This window comes from Bubalus bubalis, chromosome 8 (genome assembly GCF_019923935.1).
Source record: "Bubalus bubalis isolate 160015118507 breed Murrah chromosome 8, NDDB_SH_1, whole genome shotgun sequence".
Classification (NCBI taxonomy): domain Eukaryota; kingdom Metazoa; phylum Chordata; class Mammalia; order Artiodactyla; family Bovidae; genus Bubalus; species Bubalus bubalis.
In genome coordinates, this window is record NC_059164.1 from 43775770 (window position 1) to 43803700 (window position 27931).

Below are 27931 nucleotides of genomic sequence, written 5' to 3' on the forward strand. Positions count from 1 at the left end.
TGTCTTCATAGTGCAAAATTCCAAACATATAAAAAGAAACTACATTTTAGTTTCCAAGAGACGAACCTATAAAACCTGTGAATAGTCAGCTTTCCTTCTTTGAAACCATTTTGTATTGTCATACCAATGCAATTAGACCAGGTAGGGTGAAACTATCCTCACAGGTAGGTAGATGGAGCCAGGAAAGTAGATGAAACCGCCTCAAAAGACTTCATAAGTCCCTCGGGTGCAATAACTTCCAAAATACACTGATTTGTCCTGAAGTTACAGCAGCAGCCATTATTAAAATATCTATGGTTCATAATGAGGCCATTTCTTACAAAATTTCAAATGGTAAAATTTCCAGTGCCTTGGGTTAAATCTCTGTTTGCTGTTAAATTATTAGGTGAACAAAGGGAAATGCAATGTAGATAAATAAAAAATGAACACCCTAACATTATTTTGCATGATGTGAAATACTAACATCACTGTGGTTTGAGAATTACAAATTAAGGATCAATTAGGAAACAAAATCTATTCTTGGTACATTCAGACCAAACTCAAGCACCTACTAAGACAGGCAGGCAATGCAGTGAAGTGGTAGCTGTCCCGGAGTAAGTGCGTGCTTGCACATTACTGAGTGGAGGAGAGGGTGGTAAACTGCGGAGAGGGCTCCATTTCAAGGGGGTGAGGCTGACTCTGTCCAGCCCCCTTTACCATGTGGGGATGCAGGCCCAAGTTCGCTAGTTCTTATGTATTTTCTTTTTAAGAGAAGCTTAAAGTCTAGATTTTTATTTGAAAACTCCAAAATTCCAAATGATGGCTCAAAATTTAAAGACAGACTATATCTATATGTTTTTCCTAAATATCTGGCCAGAGAGTCATCAGTTTGAAACCTCTGACTTTGAGCTGTGTTTGAAAATATTTAACCTTAGGACATGTTTATGTGTGTTTGTGTGTCTATGCATGTGTTTGTGTTATTGCTGCAATAATCACTTGGTGGAAACTGAGAAGAAAAAGGAGTTAAGTCACATTATGAGGAGGGTTCTGAAGCACTGAGGCGAGTTAGACACTACTATATATAAAATAGATAACTAATAAGAACCTACTGTATAGCACAGGAAGCTCTACTCAATACTCTATAATGACCTATGTGGGAAAAGACTCTAAAAAAGAGTAGATGCATGTATATGTATAACTGATTCACTTTGCTGTACAACATTGTAAATCAACTATAGTCCAGGAAAATTTAATTTTAAAAGAAGGACTAAAGGCTGTATCTTTCAGGGAGAGGTTGATCAGTGGGATGTGTCAAAAGCATATTGAGTTATTTCTGAAGTTGCAAATATTCTTCCTTTGTGATCAGGCCATCTGTGTGTGCTGACATTCATATCCAAGTTAGGCCCCCATCAATCCATGGAGACTGAGAGATACAGACACTCTCTGTCTTGATGAGTACATATCAAAGGCTGGCTCCCAGGTCCTTGAAAAAGACATTCATGGGTTGTAAAACAGGTAAGAAACTTTTTAAGAAGTTGACATCTCAAAGGGAGCAAAAACAGAATGTACAACTGCAAGTTTTCTAAAGTAAGAAAAAGGAGGTCAGGGATTCAGGGTCAGAAAGAAGCCTATCTGAAGTTTTGTCAATCTGGAGGGAACATTAAGGCCATCTTGATCATAGAGTGGCAGATGTCGGTGCTTAGCAAACTATTGATACATCAGTAGATTGGATTTAAACAAATGCAAACTCTAGCCTGGCAGCCCTAGCTTAGCATCCTTTCCCCTACATCCTCCCCAATGCCTAGTGTACCAGGAAACCATGATATGCCAGTGGTGGTAAGATTTCTGTCCATTCAAGAACTTGGAGGAGAAATCCATTCTGTCTCTGTATTCCTTCCAGGAATACCTGCTTATAGCAGTACCAGTATGCTTTTACCAGCTGTGCAACCCTGAGAACCTTGGTCTTTTCATCTAAATAAACTATAGTGCACAGCATTTGTATGAGCAGTAAATGTGATATGTATGAAACACTCAACACGGTGCCTGGTGTATAGTAACAGTTCTCATTTGTGTCATTATATTATTTTCATAGAATGATGACCATGCTGACACTAATAGCAATACACAGAGAGGTGGAAGAGAAGTTAAATGAATGGTGACTTAAATCTAACAAAACAGAGCAGAAGAAACTATCAAGGAGGCAGGAACTGCTTCCACAGTGCCATGCCATACCCTCCCCAATTCCACACTATTTTCTGCCCAGGTTTCTTAGTCTTGTTCCTTCAGACTTAAATATTTCCCCATGTAGACCTCAAATCTTCATGTTATTTAGCCCAAGGATATAATGCAATTTAAAAAAAATCATTATCTGTGTTGTATTTCCTTTCTTACATTTATCACTTGTAGCATTTTACCTAATACTATTTACTCTCAGAGTCCACGTGGAAGCAAACTAACTTTTCAGGAAGTTCTTTGCAAATACTCCCCACCCTCTCCCCCAAATATTTTTCTTTGTTTGTATCTTGGTAGCAATTCTAAAAAGTTTTCAAGATTTGGACTCAGCTAGTATAATTGTGCACAGAGTATCTACACAGAAGTGGTCTGCTTCATCATCCAATGAGCTCTGCCTCTTCGTGGATGTGACACTCCAATGGAGGGAAGCCAAGAGCCTATAGTAGCAATCCTGGGGAAAATTTAAGCAGCTGCGTTCACGTAATTGAAAACCTTCTGAAAAGTGTGCTGCAGTCCGTGCACAGCGTTAGTATAACATGAGGGCTGGGGCTGGATGCAGCCGGTTCTCTGGAGGACTTCTTTGCCTGCTGCAGGAAAGAGAAGGCTGAAAGACAAACCTGGGTGCAGCCGGAAAGGTCCAGATAGATGAGCTTGTGGCATCCGTTCCCCAAATTCAGGTACTGTAAACCTTTGTCTGTGAACTTTCTGCAGTAAGCCAAACTAAGATTCTGTAAATTGTAGAAGTACCTGAGAAGACAGGGAGAGAGAAGAGAGGAAGGAAAGTGATTATACTTAAGCTGTTTCCTCACATCTTTGTTAAGCCACTATGACAAAGAGAAGTAAAGCTGTAAATTAATCTTTTCTCCTTGCAGCTATTCAAGAGTTGAACTTTATTGTTAATTCTCTTCCTGTTAAGGAGATTGCAGTAGCATATCAGATAATGCATAATCACATTTCAAATGAAAATAGAGATTTGGCTAAATTTTTAAGAAAACCAATTGGGACAAAGCTTTGGGGGCGGGGGAGGTCTGTGCATTCATGTTGTTTGCAAGTTAGTTTGTGTTTGAAAGCAGTTTCAGTTTGTGTTATTGTTGCATTTAGCTTTTATATTGGAGCATCGAAATAACAATGCAAATATCTAGAAGGACAAACTTTGTAAACATTTGAATAGTGATTAACTGTTACATGAGAGTTAGGATTTGGGGCAGAAAGGAGGCAAAGTTAAACATAATAGGCTCTTAAAATGGACATAGTAAGCAAATGGCTTGAAAAAATAAATTTGCATGTGCATGATTTTCTAAGTAACAGTTTCATTATTATAACTAAAGAAAGACTGACTGATACACAGAGCTTAAAAGTGGATTAAGAACAGTCTGCAAATATGTGGGCAACATATGAGAGGAATAAAACATATCAGAGGCTATAAATCTCACTGAAGTTGCAACAGATTAACTATGGCATTACCACCATAACCAAAATGAGAGCTTTCAGGAAAAAGGAGGGTCTTTAGGACAACTCTCTGCAAGACTCACAGTTTGAAGACACTCTATGGGCAACTTTCAAAGCCCTCCTAAGCCTGGCATTTTTTAAAAGTGCAAGAACTCTCACTTCTGCTTTTGTAATAGAGTTAAACAACATGCTCTTGGCTTGTGATCTGCAGCAGTTTAACAGTGAACTAGAAAGCAAAAAGAACAAAAAGTAGGAGGAAAATGCCTTTCTGTCCCTCAAAAGCCCACAAATGACTAATCAAGTTTACTTTCACATAAATGGGAAATTAGATATGCAAGCTTTGATCATTAATCAGATTTATTTCCCAAATCTGAAAATATCATATGATATAATTCATATTCCGTAGCGGATTATTTGACTCACACACATTTCCCTCTGGTACTGGCTATTTCCATGAGACTCAGTAGAACAGAGAGGGAAGCCTTCTGGACTCCCCAGTGGCTGGGTGGGCAGGGCTCTGAAGGAGAAAGCAGTACTAACATCCCTTGAGAGCATTGCCAAAGTTTTAGAAATGCTTTATCTTCCTCTCCCTGAATTGTACCCTTGTGATTCAACTAAGTAAAGTACAATTTTCTTGGGGGGTTGTCATTCCTAAGAACTTTTTAGCTCTCCAATTTGGCGAAAGGAATAGTGAGGCAGGCAGCATGACACAATGGAAAATACACAGGGTTCTGGAATCTGACCAAACTGGATTTGAATCCCAGCCCTGACACTTACTGCAACTGCCCCTTAGCTGCTCAGAGACTGTTTCCACATTTACTAAGTGGAGATTATAGCATTATCTTTTTTTTCAACCCTGACCAGCTGTGGGGCCTCCAGCTTTCCTGAACCTTAGTTTTCTGTAACGTGAACATCTGTAACATGAATGTAACATATCTGCTTTTTCCTCTTAATAAAGATGTGACAATTACATAAGAATGTATATATAATAGTATTATATTGAGGGTGAGTTTTGTTGATTAAAATCAGCAGGGATATGGTAGAACCTTTAAAAATACACATTGTTATTATTGCTACTACTGTCTCAAATAATACATATGAATTATTCTTACAAAGTTTGATCTATCTTTTTTCCATTTAATGGAATAGGTACTTACCTAACAATAGTGGTGCATACTAACTTGAAGAGTTTGAGGGGCCTCATATTCCATCTGTACCCTATTTCAGGCATGGTGGTAAAACCAGGTGTAATCTGTTAACCCCGGTGAGATTGATAGTCGGCTGTAGTTTCTGTTCCTGCATCTGTTGCCCTTGCATTTGCTGACTGTTCTTCCTAACCTACTTTTAAGCTCTGTACCTCAATCACTCTTTCTTCAGGTATAATAATGAAACCAATACTTACCCAATAATGCATATTCAAATATATTCAAGTCTGATCCAAGTCTACTTTTCAGTTTCTTTAAGTGCATGTGATCCATTTAACAAATACCAAAAATGAGAATTGAACAAGCAGCTTTAACTTTTTTGTGTGTCACAGATACTTTTGGATCTATGGCCCCTTTGTCAGCATAATGTTTTTAATGTATAAAATAAAATACAATTTCAAAGGCAGCCAATTTTATCCACAGATATTATTAAAATATTTTTAAGAGCCAAATGAGTGAAATAATGTATATGCTTCTTTATTAACATGTTAAACAACAACATCTAGCAACAGGTCTATTAACTACAATGCTTTTGAAGCAGTACTGAGTACCAATGATAATTTTAAATATTTGTAACAACTATAAGAAAATACATGTGATGAGAAAATAATTGTGATTTGTATGAGTGAAAGGGTCCCAGGGACTGCTAATACTACCCTGATTTTTTTAATCTATATTTCAGTTAAAGCTTAGTGAAAATAGAGATTTTTTTTTTTCTCCTATCAAAATTTATGGAAGCCCTGATTTCCATGCATGATCTTCTTGGAGGATCCACTGACCACAGGTTTGGCAAAAGAGTCATTTAATTAAACTAAATGACTCTGAGATTAAGTCTAGATCTATCTCTTCAAAGTGGAACCTCATGGGAACCATCAGTTTGAAAGTAAAACACAAATCTTGAGTGGCTCTGTTAGCCTTTCAAGGCTTTTATAGTGCCGCAGACTTAGAGCTTTGGGGGATGAGAAAAATATTGGTTTACAGTGAAATCACACTTGGCAAATTTTATGCAATATTGCCACTTTTTATCCTGAACTTTGGCAAAGAAATATGTCCCTTATATGAGTAAGATCTGGTTCATCATTTTTCCAATCCAGAGATGACTTTATAATTCTAATTACACTTGAGGAAGTGTTTTCAGACAATGTTTTCTAATTATTCGATAACTTTTTCTTATGTGTGTGGGAAGGGTTCTCTTTGTGATTTATTTTTCTACTGTTACTATAATCTTTAAGACATCACAATTCTTACAGAAACTACAGAGATCACTGTTTCTTTTTTCTTTGGGTTTTTTATTCATTAAAGAATTGAGGCCCTCTGTGTTAGATCTTCAACACCTGAGGGTAGCTATTAGTAGAAGGAATGTAAATTAACATTTCTCTGAAAAATCTTAACACAAGGTCCAGTTTGTAAAAGAGAGTATTTGCATATGGATTCTTTTGAGTTGAGTACTGGACTTAGTCCTGCAGAGGCAGTTTTTTAATAGAATTCCTGCAGAAAATCCAAATGCAGTGACTTGACCTCCTATTTACAGGGTGGACCCTAAGGATTTCCAGTCATGGCCACAGCTTACTCTGTCTACCCCACTCTGATGAACTGTGGTGAGACTATATAACATGAGAGTACTTGTCAGTAAGAAGTTGCCAGTCAATTTAAGGGTTGATTCATCTATAGGAAAAATAGACATCATGCTTCTATAGCATATAAAGCTCCATTAAGAAGCAAAGATCATAATATTAATATCTTTACTCACCACTCTGTGCCCAGAATAGTTGGAAATAGCAGTTGATCAATACATAGTGAATAAGTGAATGAATGTTGCTACTAGAACTCAGGGAGTAATCACTGTGGAGTTCTGATAGATGGTATGACTTGAGATGTAAAGTCTACAGATTAGCAAAGAGAGGAGAAAGGCATTCTAGCTTGTAGAGAAAGAGGAGCATGTAGCAGTCAACTGACCACAGTTGAGAGTTTCCTTTGGAAAACCTAGGCAGGTAAGTTTGATCAGATAATGATAAAGAATAGTAAAGGAAGAGTCTAGACCTTAAGCACGTCAAAGACATGATAAGACTAAGTTCAGGACAATACTTCTCACAACATAAGGGAAGAGAGACCAAGCGTGAACCATCTGGATGCTGCACCAAATGAGGTACTGAGAATGCCACCTTCACTGTGGCAATGGAATAAATGGACAAGGTTTAATTCAGGAAATGTTTAAAAGCAAAAAAATACTTTGAAATGGGCATGAGCTATCGGCAGCCCTTGTTTTCAACTTTAGAAAACTGAGCAAGTCCCCAAAGAAGTGAGGAAAAATATTCAGATAAAAAACTGGCAAATCACTGTTGCCAAGAAAGGCAAACAAATTACATTTTTCTTTGGAAAGAAACACTAAAGGCACCAGAGAGAGAATGAGAACAGCAACAAACAACACTTCTCTAGTTATTTATAGCTGAAAAAATGTTATTACATACCCAAGCATGATTAAAACAATAGAAAACAGAGCAGAAATAGAGAATCATTATGAAATGTATTTTTATTATAGATAAAGAAAGTCAGTGTACATTTTATTCATATGATGAAAAACATCAGTATCACATAGCATTTATCCTGGATGTTGTCTCAATAGCAAGAACTAGAAGTTAAAATCCAAACAAAATTCTCATTTTAGGTCCTATTTTTCTATATGTTGCCCACTAAAGATACAGCTTAATTTGTAAAATAAACATCCTTAAAAAACTATGCAGAGCTGTACTATTATTTTAAATTTCCTAGAAGAAAACATGATCTCAAAGTATGGTTGGAAAAAATGTTTTGAGTTTTTAAAAAAAGTGATAATGCTACTCCCAAATCGTCTACTTAAAAGAGTTCATTTTCATATATGGATTTATAGATTTTTAAATATGTATGTCTCTCTCCCCTCTCCAGCCACCGCCCAACTCACTTTCTATCTATAGATAGATAAAATACACACACACACATATACACATGTACTATATATATAAACACATTCATCCATGCACATATACTCATTCACACAGACACATATATATCTTAATGTGAAATTTCTAAAGAAAACTAGTGAGTGATGTCCTATATTACAGGGCAGAGAATCCTACAGAATTCCTGAAAGGGTCAGAGGCCCTCCACAATGGTGCTGCTGGAGCTGGCTTGCACTAGCCCATGAGAACCAATTGTTAGCATCTCTTCTCAACTCTACATTCAGTGGCATGTTGGTAGCTTAAAACTGGCCATGATGGAATTATTTATGTCACAGAAATCAGTAAATCCTACAAATCAAAACATACCTTGACCCCCTACCTCAGCCAGTAATTAAACATTTACTGGAACACAGCTGTCCTCAGAACACACTTTGAGAACTACTGATACAGAGAATGCAGTATTGCTGAGAAAACAATGATGAGAGATAAGATGATAGCTTTGAAGGACTGGAATAAATATCTGACCTGAAAATGAAAGGGGATTCTTAAAACATGAACAAATAGGGTTGAAACATTAAAAAAAAAAAAAAAGTCCATCAGTTAACCCAAATTCAGAGATTGTTTACAAAATAAATAAACAGTGTTCTTCAAGTGTCATAAATAAACAGTATTCTTCAAGTGTCAAGGTCATGAGATACAAGGAACAACTGTGGACTGGTACAAACTAGAGAGCACTAAGTAGAAATGACAGCTGAATGTAGTATGGATGCTTACACCAGATCCTGGAGCAAAAATAAAAGAACGTGAGTGGGAAACTTGATGAAATTTGAATAAAGACTTTCGTTAACAGAAAAGTAAAGAGAAAACTATCTCTTTTTTAGCTGAGAAAATTAGTTTTAATGTCCAAAAGGTTTACTATGTCCCAGGAAAAATTAATTAAAAGAACACAAGTTTGGAAAATGTTTTTAATTTCTCAGAGAAAAGGAATTTCCTGCCAGCATCTTGGCAGAAAAAAAAAAAAATAGATTACCAACAAAAGAAGAGAAAAATCAGGCTGGCTTTAGACTTTTCTTTAACTTGAAATAGTGAAGATTATGGGGCAGCATTTGTAGGGTTTTAAGTAGAGTAAGGGACATGATTCAAGAAGTATACCCTGAGAGAATTTGTTGTTCATCCTCTGACACAACAAAAGGTCATCTTCAGAAAGCAATGACTGAAAATCTAATATTTGCACATATTTCCAGATAAAGAGTTTGTAAAACCATGTTTCCAGTCATCATGCGTGCATCTCTGTCACTTCAGTCATGTCTGACTCTACTCTTTGCAACTCCATGGACTGTAGCCCACCAGGCTCCTCTGTCCATGGAATTATCCAGGCAAAAATACTATATATATATATAGTGGGTTGCCATTTCCTCCTCCAAATTTCAGTCATCATAGGATGAATCAAAATCAAAATTAAAGAATAAGGAAATTGTGATACAAATAGACCATCAATGAACGACAAAACTACAGTTGGTGGTGATGGTGGTTTAGTCGCTAAGTCGTGTCCGACTCTTGCAACCACATGGACTGTTAGCCTGCCAGGCTCCTCTGTCCATGGGATTCTCCAGGCAAGAGTACTGGAGTGGGTTGCCATTTCCTTCTCCAAAACTCGAGTTAGGACTACCTAATCATAAATATGATTACGATATTGAGTACAGACACCAAAAATCAATATTAAAAAGAAAGTTAGATGATAAAAAATCACAATTAGTATGTATTTACATATAGGTGAGTCAAAGTAGAGGAACACTGAGTTCAAGGGAGAATTAGGATGTATTAGATCTCTTGTCGAACATAGGGGGAGCCAAAGTTAGTGTTTCATTGTGACTTTGATAATTAGAGAAATGCATGATAAAGCATGTTTTTAAAAAACATAGAAATAGCCACTAGTTAGAATACACAGCAGAATATGCATTTATCTAAATGTATTCAGATTATAGATATAACACATTTTATAACAAAAAGAAAAGTACAGTGCAGTAACATAAAAATAAATTAAAAACATAAAGCAAGATGATAAAAATAAGACCATATACTCAGTTTTGACAAGAAATATTAGTCTTTTAAACCACTTTCTTAAAAAGGCAAAGAGATTGAAATTTTTTAAAATAGAAGTTAGCTATGTGCCACTTGTGAAAGATAAACCTAAAATATAGCAACACAAAGGTTAAAAATGATGGGTATACATAAAGTTATTTCACAAAGCCACAAGCAAAAGAAAACAAAGGTGACTGTGTAAATAGCATTTTAAAAGAATTTAAGACAAAGAAACATCAACCAGGATAGAAAAATATAATTTTATGTAAACAAGTGCTACAATTTATAGATAGATTGTATGTGCAAACATGCTACTTATTAATCCTTATGTGTTAAATAACATAAAAATAAATTAATAAAAACTTCATTATAATAGGCAACTACTATATCACTATGACATTAAGAATTTACACATGCATGTGCATATATACATAGAAATTTTGTTCTCTGAAAGAAACTCTCTTGTTTTAAACCTTCATGGATGATTTATTGAAATTGATTATATTAAGTAGTCCACCAAGAAATCTCCATAAATTTCAAAAAGTAGAAATAATTCTGTCCACATTTTTTTACCACAGTGTACGAAACTAGAATTAAAAACAAAATTCTCTTCTAAATAATTATTGGGTCAAAGAGGTAAGCAAATATACAACAGTTTGTTCAGAAAAGGAGAACAATACTTATCAAATCATACAAACTTTGCCTAAGTTCTTTAAAAGTAATTTCATACCTCTGTTTTCTTATTTTAGAAGAAAAGAAGTCAATTAAATCATACAAATGAAAAGTTTAAAACAATACATGTACATCATATCCAAATCCAAAAGTATTCATTTAGAAAATATAATGAGGAATCAGAATCAGAAAGGATACCATGCACAATGGCAATTAAAAAGACACCACAAAGACTATCTGTATGAATAAAACAAAATTTTGAGACATCTAAGAGTGTTTGCAAAAAAGATATTTTTTTGAAGTATACTATGTTCCTGATGGGCTTCCCTGGTGGCTCCTTGGTAAAGAATCTGCCTGCCACTGCAGGAGATGCAGGTTCAAGCCCGGGGTTGGGAAGATTCCCCTGGAGGAGGAAGTGGCAACCCACTTCAGTGTTCTTGCCTGGGAAATCCAAGGGACAGTGGGACCTAGTGGACTACAGCCCATGGGGTTGCAAAGAGTTGGACACTACTAAGCGACTCAACGACAAATTGTTCTTGATAGGGAGACTAAATATTGTAAAAATATGGCTTAGTTTCTAGTTTATTTTATCTTTCATTATTGGCATACTGGTAAATATCTAACAACTGGCTCTTCAAAAACATATATGCATATGTATATATGTTTGCTATAAAATTATACATCTTACTATTTTACATCAACTATTTTACAGATATAAAAGATGAATAGCCCACAAATTACAAATAGTAACATACACAATACTGTTTATTACTGATTTCGTATAACCAGTTGATTCTTACACAATGCTTTCATTCATTGACTTTTGCCAAACTCATAAATATAGGTGGTACTTTTGTCTTCTCCCTTGTATACTCAAAGGAAAAATAAAATTGGTCAGTCTGCTATATTTATTTTTACCAAAAAATAGAAGTAAAATTTTTAAAATTGAGGAATGAGTATAATTCTAATATGAGTATATTTATTTATTTTAATGGGTAAGACAGAAGTGAAGAAAAATGTGTGTGTCCAGATTTCACTCAGTCATCAATGATGTGCCTTCTTTGCTCAATCAGATAACAGTTTTCAAATACTGAAAAGATACTTGCTAAACTTTTTTGTGCTATTCACAGTGTTGCAGCTACAAACATGACATGCCTTTTTTCAGTATTTTTTGTGGAAGTATAGTTGCCTGGAGAATCCCAGGGACGGCGGAGCCTGGTGGGCTGCCATCTATGGGGTCACACAGAGTCGGACACGACTGAAGTGATTTAGCAGCAGCATAATTGACTTAGAATGCTGTGTTAATTTCTGCTGTACAGTAAAGTGATTCAGTTATACATATATTTCCATATATTCTTTTAAATATTCTTTTCCATTATGATTTGTCATTGGATATTGAATACAGTTCTCTGTGCTACACAGTAGGACCTTGCTGTTTATCCATTGTACATCTAAACACTTCTGCTAACCCCAACCTCTCACTCCATCCCTTCCCCTAACTCCCTTCTTCTTGGCAACCACCAGTCTGTTCTACATCCATGATTCTGTTTCTGTTTCATAAGTAAGTTCATTGGTGTCATATTTTAGATTCCACACATAAATGATATCATATGGTATTTGTCTTTCTCTTTCTGACTTACTTCATTTAGTATGACAATTTCTAGCTCATCCATGTTGCTGCAAATGGCATTATTTCATTCTTTTTTATGATTTTCTATCATGTATGTATATACCACATCTTCATCCCTTCTTCTGTCGACATTCAGGTTATTTCCATTGTCTTGGCTATTGTGAATAGTGCTGCTATGAATATAGAGGTACATACATCATTTTGAATTATAGTTTTGTCTGAATATATGCCCAGGGATGGATTATATGGTAATTCTATTTTTAGTTTTCTGAGGAACCTCCATATTTTTTCCCACACTGGCTGCACCAACTTGTATTCTCACCAAGAGTGTAAGAGAGTACCTTTTTCTCCACACCCTATCCAGCATTTGTTATTTGTAGACTTTTTAATCATGGCCATTCTGACACATGTGAATGAGGTGGTACCTCATTGTCATTTTGATTTGCATTTCTCTAATAATTAGCAATGTTGAGCAGCTTTTCATGTGCCTATTTGCCGTTTGTATCTCTTCCTTAGAGAAATGTCTATTTAGGTCTTCTGCCAATTTTTCAGTTGGGTTCTTTGATTTTTTGTTGTTGAGTTGAGCTGTCTGTATATTTTGGAAACTAGGCCCTGTCAGCGGCATCATTTGCAAATCTTTTCTCCCATTCTATAGTTTGTAGACATGACACACTTTTAATCTACTATATTGTGTTCTCCAGTCTAAACAATCAACAGAAAAATAAGCCAGGCCCTAATTTTGTATTATTTGCCATTTTCCATGCCATTTTGGCTGATTTCAAGCTATCAATGAGAGATCACTGAACATGGAGTTGGGAAGAGATGCACAGAGCACATTATTTTATAGAATTTTCACCATACAGATACAATAGACATAAATCACCTCAAGAACATAGATAATAGTAATGTGTACAAAAACATTAGAAGGTGATGAGTTTTTAGTACTACCTATATAAAAATTTTAGATATATAAGGAGATATCACACATCATTTGAGAAAAATTTTATTCAGTAAATGATGCTGTAATAATTGGTTAGTTAAACAACTCTTTTTTTTAATCACTGAAGTATAGTTAATTTATAATGTGTTAGATACACACATACACATATGTATATAATATATTCTTTTTCAGATTTTTTCCATTATAGGTTATTATAAGATATTGAATATAGTTCCCTGTGCTATACAGTAGGTCTTTGTTGTTTATCTGTTTTATATACATTATCAGTAACCTCAGATATGCAGATGACACCACCCTTACGGCAGAAAGTGAAGAGGAACTAAAAAGCCTCCTGATGAAAGTGAAAGAGGAGAGTGAAAAAGTTGGCTTAAAGCTCAACATTCAGAAAACGAAGATCATGGCATCTGGTCTCATCACTTCATGGCAAATAGATGGGGAAACAGTGGCTGACTTTATTTTGGGGGGCTCCAAAATCACTGCAGATGGTGACTGCAGCCATGAAATTAAAAGATGCTTACTCCTTGCAAGGAAAGTTATACCAACCTAGATAGCATATTGAAAAGCAGAGACATTACTTTGCCAACAAAGGTCCATCTAGTCAAGGCTATGGTTTTTCCAGTAGTCATGTATGGATGTGAGAGTTGAACTGTGAAGAAAGCTGAGTGCCGAAGAATTGATGCTTTTGAACTGTGGTGTTGGAGAAGACTCTTGAGAGTCCCATGGACTGCAAGGAGATCCAACCAGTCCATTCTAAAGGAGATCAATCCTGGGTGTTCTTTGGAAGGAATGATGCTAAAACTGAAAGTCCAATATTTTGGCCACCTCATGCAAAGAGTTGACTCATTGGAAAAGACTCTGATGCTGGGAGGGATTGAGGGCAGGAGGAGAAGGGGATGACAGAGGATGAGATGGCTGGATGGCATCACCGACTCAATGGACGTGAGTTTGAGTGAACTCCGGGAGCTGGTGATGGACAGGGAGGCCTGGCGTGCTGCAATTCATGGGGTCGCAAAGAGTCTGACACGACTGAGCGACTGAAATGAACTGAACTGAACTGAACTGATGTATATGCTAATCCCAGACACATAATTTATCTCTCCCCTTCCCCTGCTCCGCCCTGCTATCCCTAGGAGTTTGACAACTCTTCATGTGAGAAACAAATATTCTGAGCTCATGGACTGCACACAAACAGGCTTTGGGCCACATGGGTCAAACGTGTTAGATCGTTGTTTCATTTATCTACCAAAATAAATTCTAGCTTGATTATAAATTTAAAAACAAATCATAAAAGAAAAAAATGGATATCAAATGCCTGGAAGGAGGAAAACTCTCTATTTTTAAAAGACTCACAAGAAATTTCAAAGGAAAAATTTGGTAGATTTGACTGAATAGAATGTGGCAAGTCAATTAATGAGATAAACAAATATGTCACCACCCTTTTCCTAGGCTTGCACATTTCCAGAAAATGGTTAGAGAGCAAAGATAAGGAAGAGTACCACCTAGAATTTTCTCTGTTTAAGCATCTCTAAATGCCTCATTGGCATTTTTAAAAAGATTTAAAAATAGTTACATTCTCAAAAATAATTCACTCCTTCTTGGGGTTTGAAAAATGTTTTGAATCTCTCCCAATATGAGTATATACGCTTTCCTAATTAGTTTTTCCTTGGTGAAAATAAGGGATAATTGAATGATGTAAATTTTGGATAAAGTTGAATATCCTGTCAGCTCTTAGTAATGTATTCTTCCATGCCTTCTCCTCCAAAGAAGTGCTAGCTTGTCAACAGTCCATAGGTCAAAAAAAAACAGCAAATATTAGGTTTCCTGGAGGTGATGAGGGGGCCCTAGCAGATAACCAGAGCATGGCAATAGGGGACCTGGCGCTGCAGAGTTCAGTCTGAGGAAGCAGGATATTGGCTTTCTGTTGTACAGAAGTCTGAACACTGGACTAGAATTGAGGAGCCAGGCTTCAAAGTCCAAGAACGAGGACCACCAGAAAGAGACAGGCAGAACTTAACTCAAGCTACTGGGCAAATTGCTACAAGAGTGACACCAAAACACCAGCCAAGGCAAAGGATCAGTTAATTATTCAATGGATACCCACCAAGAAGGGAGAGCATCGGCACTGGAAAGCAGTGGGACTTGAAAGCAGTCTCCTGTTATCAGGATAGGGGTGTCACAGTTGGGGGGTGTTAGTAAAAGGAGCACTGCCTTTGGGTGATACTACAGCAAATCAGGGCCTAGAGGAGCATAACTATTTTCAGGGTAATACAGATAACACAAGCATTACCTTGGCAGGAGTCTCATTGTCCTGTTGGTGATAATTGTGTTAGACAGATTGAGATACAGGACTCCAGGGCAGCTCTCAGAGATGTATCTCATTGATTCATCCTGCATAACAGTAGAGGGAAGAATCTTATTAAAGTCTAACAGGCTTTGCTATTTCCCCATTATCTATCATCTCTCTCCCTGCCCCCCAAAAAATATATGCAAGACTTGATCTCTTCATACTCTTTATTAGTTATAAATCAAATTAAGTAGAAGATTGCTTTGCTTGCAACTTCATTACTCCCTTCCCTTCCTTTTCTTTGGGCTTTCCTGGTGGCTCAGACGGTAAAGCATCTGCCTGTAATGCGGGAGACCTGGGTTCTATCCCTGGGTCGGGAAGATCCCCTGGAAAAGGAACTGGCAACCCACTCCAGTACTCTTGCCTGAAAAATCCCATGGATGGAGGAACCTGGTAGGCTACAGTCCATGGGGTCATAAAGAGTCGGACACGACTGAGCAGTTTCACTTCACTGTTCCCTTTCTTTGGAAATAAAGTCCCATTCCATCACAATGACACTTTATTAAAATTTGAACCCTTGCCATTTCAACACCATGACTGGAAATTTGAGCTCGTGTCAAAGTGTCAAACAGTCTTGACTCTTTAGATATATGAAAATGATTGAAAAGGGATCCATTTTTAAACTTACTATAATCATTCTGAAAGACGGGAGTAGTAAACTCTTTCAACTGGACTTCTTTAAAAAGTGAGTCCATATTCATACATGGATATATATATATATATATATATATATATAGAGAGAGAGAGAGAGAGATGTTTGTGTGTGGTGAAGTTTCTGTGGTTCCATTACTGAATATTTAAAACACCTGAACAGATTTTCACCAAACTTATGATGAGTTTGAGATGGCCTGAATTAGAGGCTGCATACATGTCGGACATGAATTTAGTGTCGACGAAACTGTGCAGGAGAATCTTAAAGATTCAGTCAGCCCTCCTCCAGAGAGCTGAAAAACAGGAGAATAGTGTGACTGCGACATGAGAAAGGCAGAAAAACAAAGAATGATTTCAATCATGAGCCCTAAACTCACGTTTACAAGACAGATGAATTGCAAGCTTGGATTGCAACACTGCTTCTTGTGTGGGTAACTAATTGTAAAATGTTCTAGAATGAGTAGAAGCAGGTTTGTGTTTATTTAATGATGGTGGAGGAGTCTCCCCAGGAATACTGAAGAGGTCTGCTAGTTTTAAATATCTGTGGTACATTGTCCTAGAAATAGGCCATTACAGAATCAGGCAAACTGTCACTAGGCTAGCTGATGTGGTTGGGGAGGGATTCTGCATGGATAGTATGGCTGCCCCCAACAGCACAAAGGATGGCAAATGTTTAGTTTCAGCAGGACCATTGGTGCTTAATATTCTATTCTTAGCTACTTCTTGGAATCATGAATATTAAAATAACAAAATCCTACAGGTCAAAGCATCTTGCACATGGGATAAGAATTGGTTGATTTAAGGTGCAAACCACACCTTAAAGAGAACACAAGGGTTTTTTTAAGGTGTAAAACTATAGTTCTGCTGTAGAAAAGATTCTGTGTGTCAGTAACACCTGAGAACAAGTACAGGGCTTTGAATAAGCACTGTACTCTTGCCACTGCATTCAAGATGCCAGCAAGGTTTCTAGACATTCCATCATAGAAATGTAGGATTTGGATATCCATGTATAGATTTTAAAAAGTAAACAGTACACTTTTCCCCAACAGGAATGGAGAGAATAGCATAATGTGTGGCATTATAGTTTAATACAAAGAATCTATCTTCAAAAATATTCATGGTGTCAACTATCGAAGTGACTATGCTCTTGTTGGACGATTCCGGCAAAAATGCAGATGAAATGGGACATGGAGGAGGAGAGAAAGCTGGTTTACACCCTTAGAGAAGTAGCCACACAGATGTAACTGTGGGAACCAGCAAGAGGAAGATGTAGGCTTTCTGTAACATGGAATAACCCGATGTTCCTTTGAGATGAGGAAGCAAACCATTCTCTTCATTTTCCTGTCTGAAGGAAATTCAAACTAATTTTGTTTTCAATATTTAAAAGAACAAAAGAACTCAAGTTGCAATCCCCAAATACTTGAGCACATAAATGCAAAAACTGTTTCTGTGTTTAACACTGCAAGATGGTCTGTGGAATTTGTCCACAATGCACTCGAATCTTTCTGGATGTAATATATTCATAAGGCAAGCTTCTTAAAAATCAAACCTTTTTGAATAAATGTTACTCAACTCCTTAAATGTAAGCCGGTCTCTTAGTCTTTGTCTCAAAAGGAAAGACAATAGTAAAATGTAGCTGGATAAAATTATCAGTCCTGTATATTATTAGACTAAAACTGGAAAAAAGACTTTGATGTTCACAAATTCAACACAGATGGCATTGTTTTGACTTTCCTATTAGAAAGCCAAATTTACAGAATATGATCTTTTTTTCCAAGCAAGAACTAAAGCTCCCTGAGGGCAAGAATTGGAACCTAATTCATCTTAAATTCCCTATAACACCTCTATTTTGTAACATATATCTTTAACACAGTAGGTACTAAAAATATGCACATAAAGAATGAAATAGAGTAGAAATCTGAAAGAAGAAACTGTAATGATGAGGCTGGGTAGATAGCAAGAAGGAGCCGATTCATGAAGTCTTTTCACCTGTGCCAAGGTGCATGGACTTCAATCTAGAACTGGTGACTTATGAGGAGCACGAAGCAATCAGGCTCTTCATTCTGTTCCTCCTATCTCCAAGTGAAGAGCACAGCCTGTGCAAAGGCAGAACAGCAAGAGGAGCTTGGTGCACGCAGCAAAGAAAACATAGCAGGTTGTGGCTGCTGCAACTTAATGTGCAGCAGGACTTAGAAGAAGGTGAGACTGGAGAGTGAGGCAGAGGCAAGATCACCGAGGGTCTCCAGAGTACAGTAATTTTAAAGAACTGACTTTATCCAATAGTGTGGATGACAGGCATTTGTATAAATGGTGGAAGATAGTAGTGAAATGGTCAGATCTGCCTTTTAGAAGGAATATCTGTGGTCACGCGGTGGAAGACAGATTGAAAGTAGAGGAAGCCTGGAGACAGGGACCAGGAAGGAGCTGACTAGGGTTACGTGTTTGTTTCCATCCTCTTGGGCACCACAGTTGACAGCCAGGAAGACTGATAAATTGACCCTGTTGTCTCTGCTGGAGCCCGTTTTTTTCTGTCTCATACACACACATGACCTTAAACATAAATATAGCTCATTTTTGTGTCACTGTTGAATAGTTTTCACTTTCCAGAGATTCCAACCTTGGGCATGCCTATAGGATAAATAATAGCATTATATAAATTGGATAACATTTCTTGGCAGTGTTTGCTTTCTCCATATTTAATATAAATGAGCACACAGGCATGTATTTTGGCAGAACCTCTGTGTTATTAGTACTCTAGTGGAGCGAGTCTGAATCCATATAAACAACAGTAAAATAAGCTTCTTATACTCACTGTGAGCGTTGGACAGTCAGAGACATTCAGCTCTTGCAGGTTTTTACAGAAACCTAAATCAAATAAGTTACATATTACTAAAAAACATATGACAAATATTTAAACTTAAAGTTTTTCCACCCTGCATTCAATGCTGTGTATTCATTAGAAAGCAAACCAAAACCCCTGGTAAGTAACTTGTTCTAAGTATATGGTTTCCTTTCCTAGAAAAATGATTTCTTTGGGCTTTAAAATTAAAATATGCTAATTATTGTTTGAGGATTACAAAAGGAAAGGGGATAAGAGAAAAATACTACTTTGGGGAAAAAAACTGTATATACTTAGAGCTTTTCAGCTTCGAAGCATTTGAAAAAAACCAATTTGGTTTTTTTGTGGTGTGACATTTTTGTTAATTTAGGAGGTTGTGTTTCCTTTTAACATTATGAAATTTTTCAAACATACAAAGAAAGTTGAGAGAATTGACGGATTGTACAATGAATATACCCATCACCCATATTCTACAATTCATATTTTACTATATTTGCTTGATCACATACCCACCTGTACATCTTTTTCTCTATCCCTCCATTCATCTTAATTTCTTATGCATTTTAAAGTAAGTTGCAGACATCGGGACACTCCCCCCAACAAATACTTCAGCATGAATGTCATGAATAATTCAGCATGCACAGTAATTGACAGAATGTTTATATTTTAGGTTAGATAGCCATAAAGTTTACAAAGAATTCTAGATTGATATGTGGAGAGTCAGAAAGTCCCAGTGCCTGATGAGTTCTGGGACCAGAGACACCTGCTTGTGATCTAGAAGGGAAATCAAGACATTTTTGCAAAGAGCTAGACAGCAAAGTGTTACACAATCAGCTCTCTGGGTCTAGACTGCCGTGAGTAAGACTCCAAATCTGAGACAGAAGAGAAACAGTGAAGGAACAGAGAACAGTGAATGGGAGGAATGCCTGGGGCAAAGAGGGGAGAAGGCATTCTAAATGGAGGAGACCCCTACAATCTGGAAAACTCCAGGCAAGGGGGTGATCCCAGCATTCACACTGCAACAATGAATAGAAAACACATCTGTTGCTTGTAACCTCAGAGCCCCACGATAATAACAACAGAAATGTTATTAATTATAAATCCATTTTGAACATTTCTTCCTCCTTACAAGTATGTCCTAATAAGTGCAAACCAGAACCAATTTCAGAATTTTAAAAATGAAAAATATTCTTTAAAATGTGCAGATTTTGGAAGTCATCAGTAATACTGAAGGAAAAAATAGATTCCAAAAAGATAACTAAATTTATGAGATTATTTAAATTTTAAATAGCAGTTACTTGAATTCATGCAATTCAACAAATATTTAACAGGAACCTGCTATGTACTAGAAACTCTGCAGGTGCTGGAAATAACAGCAGTGAACAAAATAGAGAAAAATTCCTGTCCTTAGGAAGTTTATATCCTAGTTGGGGAAGAAGGACAATAAACAAAAGAGGCAAAATACTTATTTTGACAGATGGTGATACGTGCTCTGGAGAGAAATAAAACAAGAAATGGATTAGAGAATCACCAGTGAGTGGGAAGAAGTGCTACTTTAAATAGAGCAGCCAGAAAAGGTTTTGCTGAGAAGGTGACATTTGAACCAAGATGTGCAGGAGATGGCAAGGACAGTTGGCAATTTACCCTGAGCATTTCCCACATTCAACATGATTGGTGATTGTGAGACAGCAAAGGAAACAGAAAAATAAGTTCAGCAGAACATCCGTTGGAGTCCTACTCTTGTTTGCACATCTCAAAGCTATGAGAAGAATCCCTTTAATTTCTTGAATCCAGTTTCAGTTTTCATAATGCTAAATCCTAACAGTTTAACTGAGTTCTTCCCCTGGACCAGGAACTGTGAAGTATTCATTGCGGTGAGCCTGTTTCATCTTCCCCCCAAATACTAGAGGTATCATCAGTCCCTCTTCACAGATGCTGAAGATGAAGTTAAGTAGTTAGCCTGAGATCACACAGTCCAGCAAGTAGAAGAGCTGTGATTCACATTCAGAGCCCAAATATTTAGCCATGAAACCAGGCAAGCAGGAGGGTGTCGCGCTTTGTACACCACTTTCTACATGTACCTTTATTATAATAATTGGAATGCCTTTGCCTTAAAATAAAAAATAACTTGAGTTCCATGTCTCCTGGTTTAGTTTATGGGAACTTGAATAGAATTTGTATCCTGCTGTTGGGTGAAAATTGTATAAATCTTGATTATGTTGAATTGGTTCATAGTGTCTTTCAGGTCTACTCTTTCCTTCTACTTTTCCGTCTATTCTATTAAGTTTTGAGAGTTTGATATTGAAACCCCAACTAAAAAATCTTAATTTGCGTACTTAAAAACATTGTAATATATAGTAGAACTATATGTAACTTTGCTCTGTATTTTCCAAGTCTCCTGTAAATGTGTTATCATACTTTCATAGTTTAGGAAAAAAAAACTTGAAAATTTGATTTTATTAGTCAGTTGCAATGTTCACAAAGGTCTCTATTTTTTTTCCTTTTGCAATCTAGGGACTGCCATACCTCAGCTGGGTCTCATTCTTCCTGAACTGCTTTAGTTAAGATTACCCAAACTTGGATTTCAAAGGAATACTTTCATTGTTCCATCTGTCACACCAAGTAATTGGGACCAGCTGGATGTCAGGATGCGGGTGGCGACCATCGTAATCCTACTTTTCTTTTGTAAAGCCGCTGAGCTCCGCAAGGCAAGCCCTGGGGGTGCAAGAAACCGAGTGAACCATGGCCGGGCTGGTGGGAGCCAGAAAAGCTCCAACCCGGTCAAACGCTATGCACCAGGCCTCCCCTGTGAGGTGTACACATACCTTCACGAAAAATACTTAGATTGTCAAGAAAGAAAACTAGTTTATGTGCTGCCCGACTGGCCTCAGGATTTGCTGCACATGCTGTTAGCAAGAAACAAAATCCGCATACTGAAGAACAGCATGTTTTCCAAGTTTAAAAAGCTGAAAAGCTTGGATCTACAACAGAATGAGATCTCCAAAATTGAGAGTGAGGCTTTCTTCGGTTTAAATAAACTCACCACTCTCTTACTGCAGCACAACCAGATCAAAGTCTTGACAGAGGAAGTGTTCATTTATACACCTCTCCTGAGCTATCTGCGTCTTTATGACAACCCCTGGCATTGTACTTGTGAGATGGAAACGCTTATTTCAATGCTGCAGATCCCAAGGAATCGGAATTTGGGGAACTATGCCAAGTGTGAAAGCCCACAAGAACTGAAAAATAAAAAACTGAGGCAGATAAAATCTGAACAGTTATGTAATGAAGAAGAAAGTGAACAATTGGAGCCAAGACCCCAATTGTCAGGAAAACCCCCAGTCATCAAGACTGAGGTGGACTCTACTCTTTGTCACAACTACGTATTTCCCATACAGACACTGGACTGCAGAAGAAAAGGTTTGTAAGTTGCTTGCTTTTTCATTTTTGTGGGCGATTAAAAATGCTTTTTGAACGTTATGAATCCGTGCACCACCACCACGCACCCATGACTTAGAATTTCTGGTGTCATTTCCGCCATGGGAGATATTAGTGAGGCTCTTGACATGTTAGTGAAGACACTCTCAAAGTGTGTTCTGAGCACTGTTAATCTACCCTAGGACAACAAACAATTTAGTTGTCTCTTTCATTTCTGGCATGGGTTAATAACTTATTTGTAATATTAAAGCCAGATGTCATTGAATTAGGGTTGTATAGAAAATGGTATTATTCCTTCCAATTACTGTAAGGTTTTTTTTTTTTTTTAAGAACAGAAAGGAAATGTTAAGATGAACCAAGAGACTCCAGCACGTCTCAAAGAAATTATAGACAGGAATCTGTTAATGTTGAAGAAACAGAAGTCAATTTGTTGATTTATCAGCAAAGTCATGCTCAAGGCTTGTCCCCCTCACTCTGAGTGTGGAAGGTGGCACCTGGTTAGATAGCACCATGACCATATGACACCAAAAGATTTGCTTACTATGACACTCTGTGAATTTTGATGCTAAAGTAGAGCAATGACAGCATTGTAAGCTGGGAGATGCCATCATGGGATCCTTTAAGTTCGAGAGAAAGTGCTCATTAATTGAGAACCTACTATGCTCCAGGTATTCCACATACATGCTGTCCACAGCTGCCAGCAAGGTAGTAGTAATATCCCCATCTGTAGAGGGGAGGAGGAGGAGAAAGAGGCTAAGGGACATTCAGACACTTGCTTGTGGTCTCACAGGTAAGCAGCAAAGCTAAGTCCACCTGAGCCTGCTGGCGTCCAGAATTAGTCTGCTGCTGCTGCTGCTGCTGCGTCACTTCAGTCGTGTCCTACTCTGTGCGACCCCATAGACGGCAGCCCACCAGGCTCCCCTCTCCCTGGGATTCTCCAGGCAAGAACACTGGAGTGGGTTGCCATTTCCTTCTCCAATGCATGAAAGTGAAAAGTGAAAGTGAAGTCGCTCAGTCATGTCCGACTCTTAGTGACCCCATGGACTGCAGCCTACCAGGCTCCTCCATCCATGGGATTTTCCAGGCAAGAGTACTGGAGTGGGGTGCCATCGCCTTCTCCAAGAATTAATCTAATCATGTTCAAACAAGCTCCTGAACAAGGGAAGCATTAAAGAATTTGAGGAAAGTTGGTACACATCGTTTCTCTGTAACTCACTGCTACAGTGAGTACTTGGTGCTTCACGCCAAAGAACGTGTTTTACTAGGATTTTCTTTGTAATGCTTAAAAACTTGAATTATATATTTAAAAAAACGATTACGAAGCTACTATTCCTAGACTTGAGTTAAAAAATTACTTGATAGTGCTGAGGTTCTATCCTTAAGCTAAAGTTCATTTGCACTTGCTATACCAGAGAAAATAGAGTTAAACTCATTAATTATCTGAGAAAAAATGCCATCAAAACAAAATTGAAGATTTCTACAACTAGCTGCTGCTGCTGCTAAGTCGCTTCAGTCGTGGACCACACTGTAATTTAAGAAAAGATAACATAGTAGGAAAGAACTTTCTTATTTACTGTTTTCCTACCCTTGGGCCATTCCTTCTCTAGTAAGTCTATTTCTGCCTTTGTCTTTGTTTCCATAATATTTTTGACTCTTGGCAAAAATCAACTTAGAAAAATACAAATTTATTTTTATTGCTTTCCTTCCTCAAGTTATTGTTGTCTAAGCACAACCTTTCAGATATGCCCCATAAATTCATTGTCCTTGCTTTAGAAACACATATTGTTTACTGGAAAGCAAAGTTTCATGACATGCACAGCTAGTACATATCATTCAGGTTCATACACTAAAGACAACTTGAGTTCCTCCACATATTAATAATGGTGTAAATCAGAGCCTATACTTTTTAGATTATAAAATGAAGGGTAGTTTTTTTTCTTTTAATATCATCAATATAAATCTCTCTCACTATGGTTGATATCACTCTATTGATTCAGTTGATCATTTACTTTTCATTTTTTGTTATATTGTTGATTCTCATAAGTTTAAAGTCAAGGATCTTGTCTTTTAAATTCCCTTTGGTACTGCCTGGCACAGGGCCATGTTCTTTAGATTGATGGCAATAGTTGAGCTGCTTCCTTTGCTCTTACAAAGCAGTAATTTAAGCAACTTTTAAAAATAAAAATACATAGTAATTAAAAATCATGACTAGAATTCAAGTATGACAATCTGAATTTTATCCATTGTAGTTTTCCTTATTCCATTTTATAAATAGATAATAAATGTCAGCTACTAAGAATGACTGTTCAGCAGTATTTATCTCTTAACTCTCTGCCAGAATATAGCAATATTTTTGATTGTGCTTCACATGTTGGACACCATGTAGGATCTCTCTCTCTCTCTTTTTTTTTTTCTTTAAAGTTGCTCAGTTGTGTCCAACTCTTTGCAGCCCCATGGACTGTAGCCTGCCAGGCTGCTCTGTCCATGGAATTCTCCAGGCAAGAATACTGGAGTGGGAAGCTGTTCCCTTCTCCAGGGGATCTTCCCAACCCAGGGATCAAACCCAGGTCTCCCATGTTGCAGGCAGAATTTTTACCATCTGAGCCACCAGGGAAGCCCTAAAGAAGTCAAGAATGGAACTAGCAGTGGTATTAATGAGAAGTGTTAGTTGCTCAGTCATGTCCGACTCTTTACAACCCCATGAACTGTAGCCCACCAGACTCTTCTGTCCATGGAATTCTCCAGGCAAGAATACTGGAGTGGGTAGCCATTTCCTTCTCCAGGGGTCAAACCCAGGTCTTCTGCATTGCCAGCAGATTCTTTACCATCTGACCCACCAGGGAAGCCCATATTAATGAGAACTGCCATCTAAATGCTCTGTGTGCCTAAGATATAGCAGTTTTATGCATTGTCATTTAATCCTTGGGGCTTCCCTAGTGGTTCAGTAGTAAAGAATCCACCTGCAATGCAGGAGACCTGGTTTCTGTTGCTGGGTCGGGAAGTTCCTCTGGAGGAGGGCATGGCAACCCATTCCAGTATTCTTGCCTGGAAAATCCCATGGACAGAGTAGCCTGGTGGGCTATGGTCCACGGAGTCGCAAAGAATCAGACATGACTGAAGCGACTGAGCACACACACACATTTACTCCTCACAACCTTAAAGGAATACTAGCATTATCATTTTATGAAGAAAGAAGCTGAGGAGTAGAGAAGTTAAGTTGCCCTTTAAGGTCATGTAGGTAGTCCCTAAGCAATTCCCAAGCCATTGGTCACCATGTTGCTGCTGCTACTGCTGCTAAGTTGCTTCAGTTGTGTCTGACTCTGTGCAACCCCATAGATGGCAGCCCACCAGGCTCCCCTGTCCCTGGGATTCTCCAGACAAGAACACTGAAGTGGGTTGCCATTTCCTTCTCCAATGCATGAAAGTGAAAGGTGAAAGTGAAGTCACTCAGTCGTGTGCGACTCTTAGCGACCCCATGAACTGCAGCCCACCAGGTTCCTCCGTCCATGGGATTTTCCAGGCAAGAGTACTGGAGTGGGGTGCCATTGCCTTCTCCAATTGGTCACCATACAATTCACCATATACCATCACCTTCAAGATTTGGGGTATGCCTGTTAACCAAGAAGACTTTATAAAAGCCTTCTGGGTGCTTCCTCCCAGTATTGACTGTCCTCTTAGGCTCTGTACAACACATCAACATGCAATCACACACAAGGAACCTGAATACAGATTCCCCTGCCTTGGGAGTTATACCTTCCCCAACTGATGGATGATGAGTCAGATGGTGTGCATAGGGTACCTAATACATACCAGTTTGACCACATAGACCTCAAAGATCACTATTTTTGCCTTAAACATCTGACAACAAGAAAAAGAAAATAATAGCTCTATTCACTGGGAGACAGGCACTTTGCCAACAAAACTTAGTCTTTCAAAGGGAATAAAATGTGAGATTAGTTAAAAGGCATATTTATACCTTATTGAGATGGATGGATTTGGCAAAAATACGTGAAAGTAAGTTTTAAAAACTGCTTTTTAGCTTCACACTTACCAGAATAATTTGCTATTTTTAAGGATTCATTTTCCTCCTAAGATTAGGGCTGGGGAGAATTATGACCAAAAATTGCTCCCAGCTGCCTCCAAAGTTAATTTCACTATTAGTTTGAAGAGTAATTAGGAATCTTTAATTCACAATAGACTAAGGTCACTTATGTCTCTTTACCTACCACTACCAAACCTTCAGAGTAGTTCTGACATTGCTGACAATCAAGATAGCCTACTAAATGGGAAATTACATGGAAAAAATCCCAGTTTCCTCCTCAAAATCAGCGAAGTTTGGTGAGGGGACAGGCAATGCTTGTCAGGGGTGATAATCAAGTAAATTTGGCATTTATTGAAGGTTTACCAAAATTATTGGATAGCAGCAAATAACCATGTGGTGCCTGGTCTAGAAATGGGGGCATTGACCAAATTTGACTTCTGGTCTCAGGACGTTTATATAATCTTTATCAAAGGCAACCATATTTCACATCAATATTTGCAACTGTCATTTAAGTTTAAGGTTAAAAACAAAAGACTGTTTTTACTCATCAGTACAACAAATAAGATTTTTCCATGTGTTCTAAACCTACTGGTAGAGGCTTTGGTTTGCCTTTACTGGTATTACTTGTGGATCCTATTTTTACCCAGGGCTGCTGGTAACAATGCCAAAGTTGGTTCTGCAATTCATATTCCTCTTCCACAGGTCTGCCACAATGGTTAAACTGGGTTTCAGTGTGTTCTCATAAACATTTTTTCTACCCATTTATTTGTGGTAAACCCACTTTAGCTTTGGAGAAGGCAATGGCAACCCACTCCAGTACTCTTGCCTGGAAAATCCCATGGACGGAGGAGCCTGGCAGGCTGCAGTCCATGGGGTCACTAAGAGTTGGATACAACTGAGTGACTTCACTTTCACTTTTCACTTTCATGCATTGGAGAAGGAAATGGCAACTCACTCCAGTGTTCTTGCCTTGAGAATCCCAGGGACAGGGGAGCCTGGTGGGCTGTCATCTATGGGGTCGCACAGGGTTGGACACGACTGAAGCAACTTAGCAGCAGCAGTAGCACTTTAACTTGTTCTACACTGGTTGCTTGAAAGGTCTCTTATCATTCACTCTCATGCCCAACCCAACAGATGTTGGTTCAGCAAGCAAATCCTGATAAATAAGCTGCTTTCCAGAGCCTGCTGCTGCTGCTGCTGCTAAGTCGCTTCAGTCATGTCTGACTCTGTGCAACCCCATAGATGGCAGCCCACTAGGCTCCTCTGTCCCTGGGATTCTCCAAGCAAGAATACTGGAGTGGTTGCCATTTCCTTCTCCAGTGCATGAAAGTGAAAAGTGAAAATGAAGTCGCTCAGTCGTGCCTCTTAGCGACCCCATGGACTGCAGCCTACCAGGCTCCTCCGTCCATGGGATTTTCCAAGCAAGAGCACTGGATTGGGGTGCCATTGCCTTCTTCCAGAGCCTAGAAGA

At 38.0% G+C, this 27931-nt stretch overlaps 2 protein-coding genes across 2 annotated transcripts in view; one reads left to right on the forward strand and one right to left on the reverse strand.

The window, feature by feature from the left end:
• Nucleotides 1-27931, reverse strand: part of FBXL13 (F-box and leucine rich repeat protein 13) — a 214514-nt gene that overhangs the window by 91903 nt on the left and 94680 nt on the right. The window contains exons 10-12 of the mRNA XM_025291068.3: nt 18954-19006; nt 15434-15534; nt 2829-2958 (exon numbers count right to left, since the gene is read on the reverse strand). Coding sequence (XP_025146853.2) covers nt 2829-2958; nt 15434-15534; nt 18954-19006 — 284 coding nt within the window. The remainder of the gene's footprint in view (nt 1-2828; nt 2959-15433; nt 15535-18953; nt 19007-27931) is intronic.
• The window catches only part of LRRC17 (leucine rich repeat containing 17), a 35683-nt gene continuing 10504 nt past the window's right edge, over nt 2753-27931 (forward strand). Inside the window, exons 1-2 of the mRNA XM_006049859.4 lie at nt 2753-2888; nt 21495-22400. Coding sequence (XP_006049921.2) covers nt 21629-22400 — 772 coding nt within the window. The 5' untranslated portion in view covers nt 2753-2888; nt 21495-21628. The remainder of the gene's footprint in view (nt 2889-21494; nt 22401-27931) is intronic.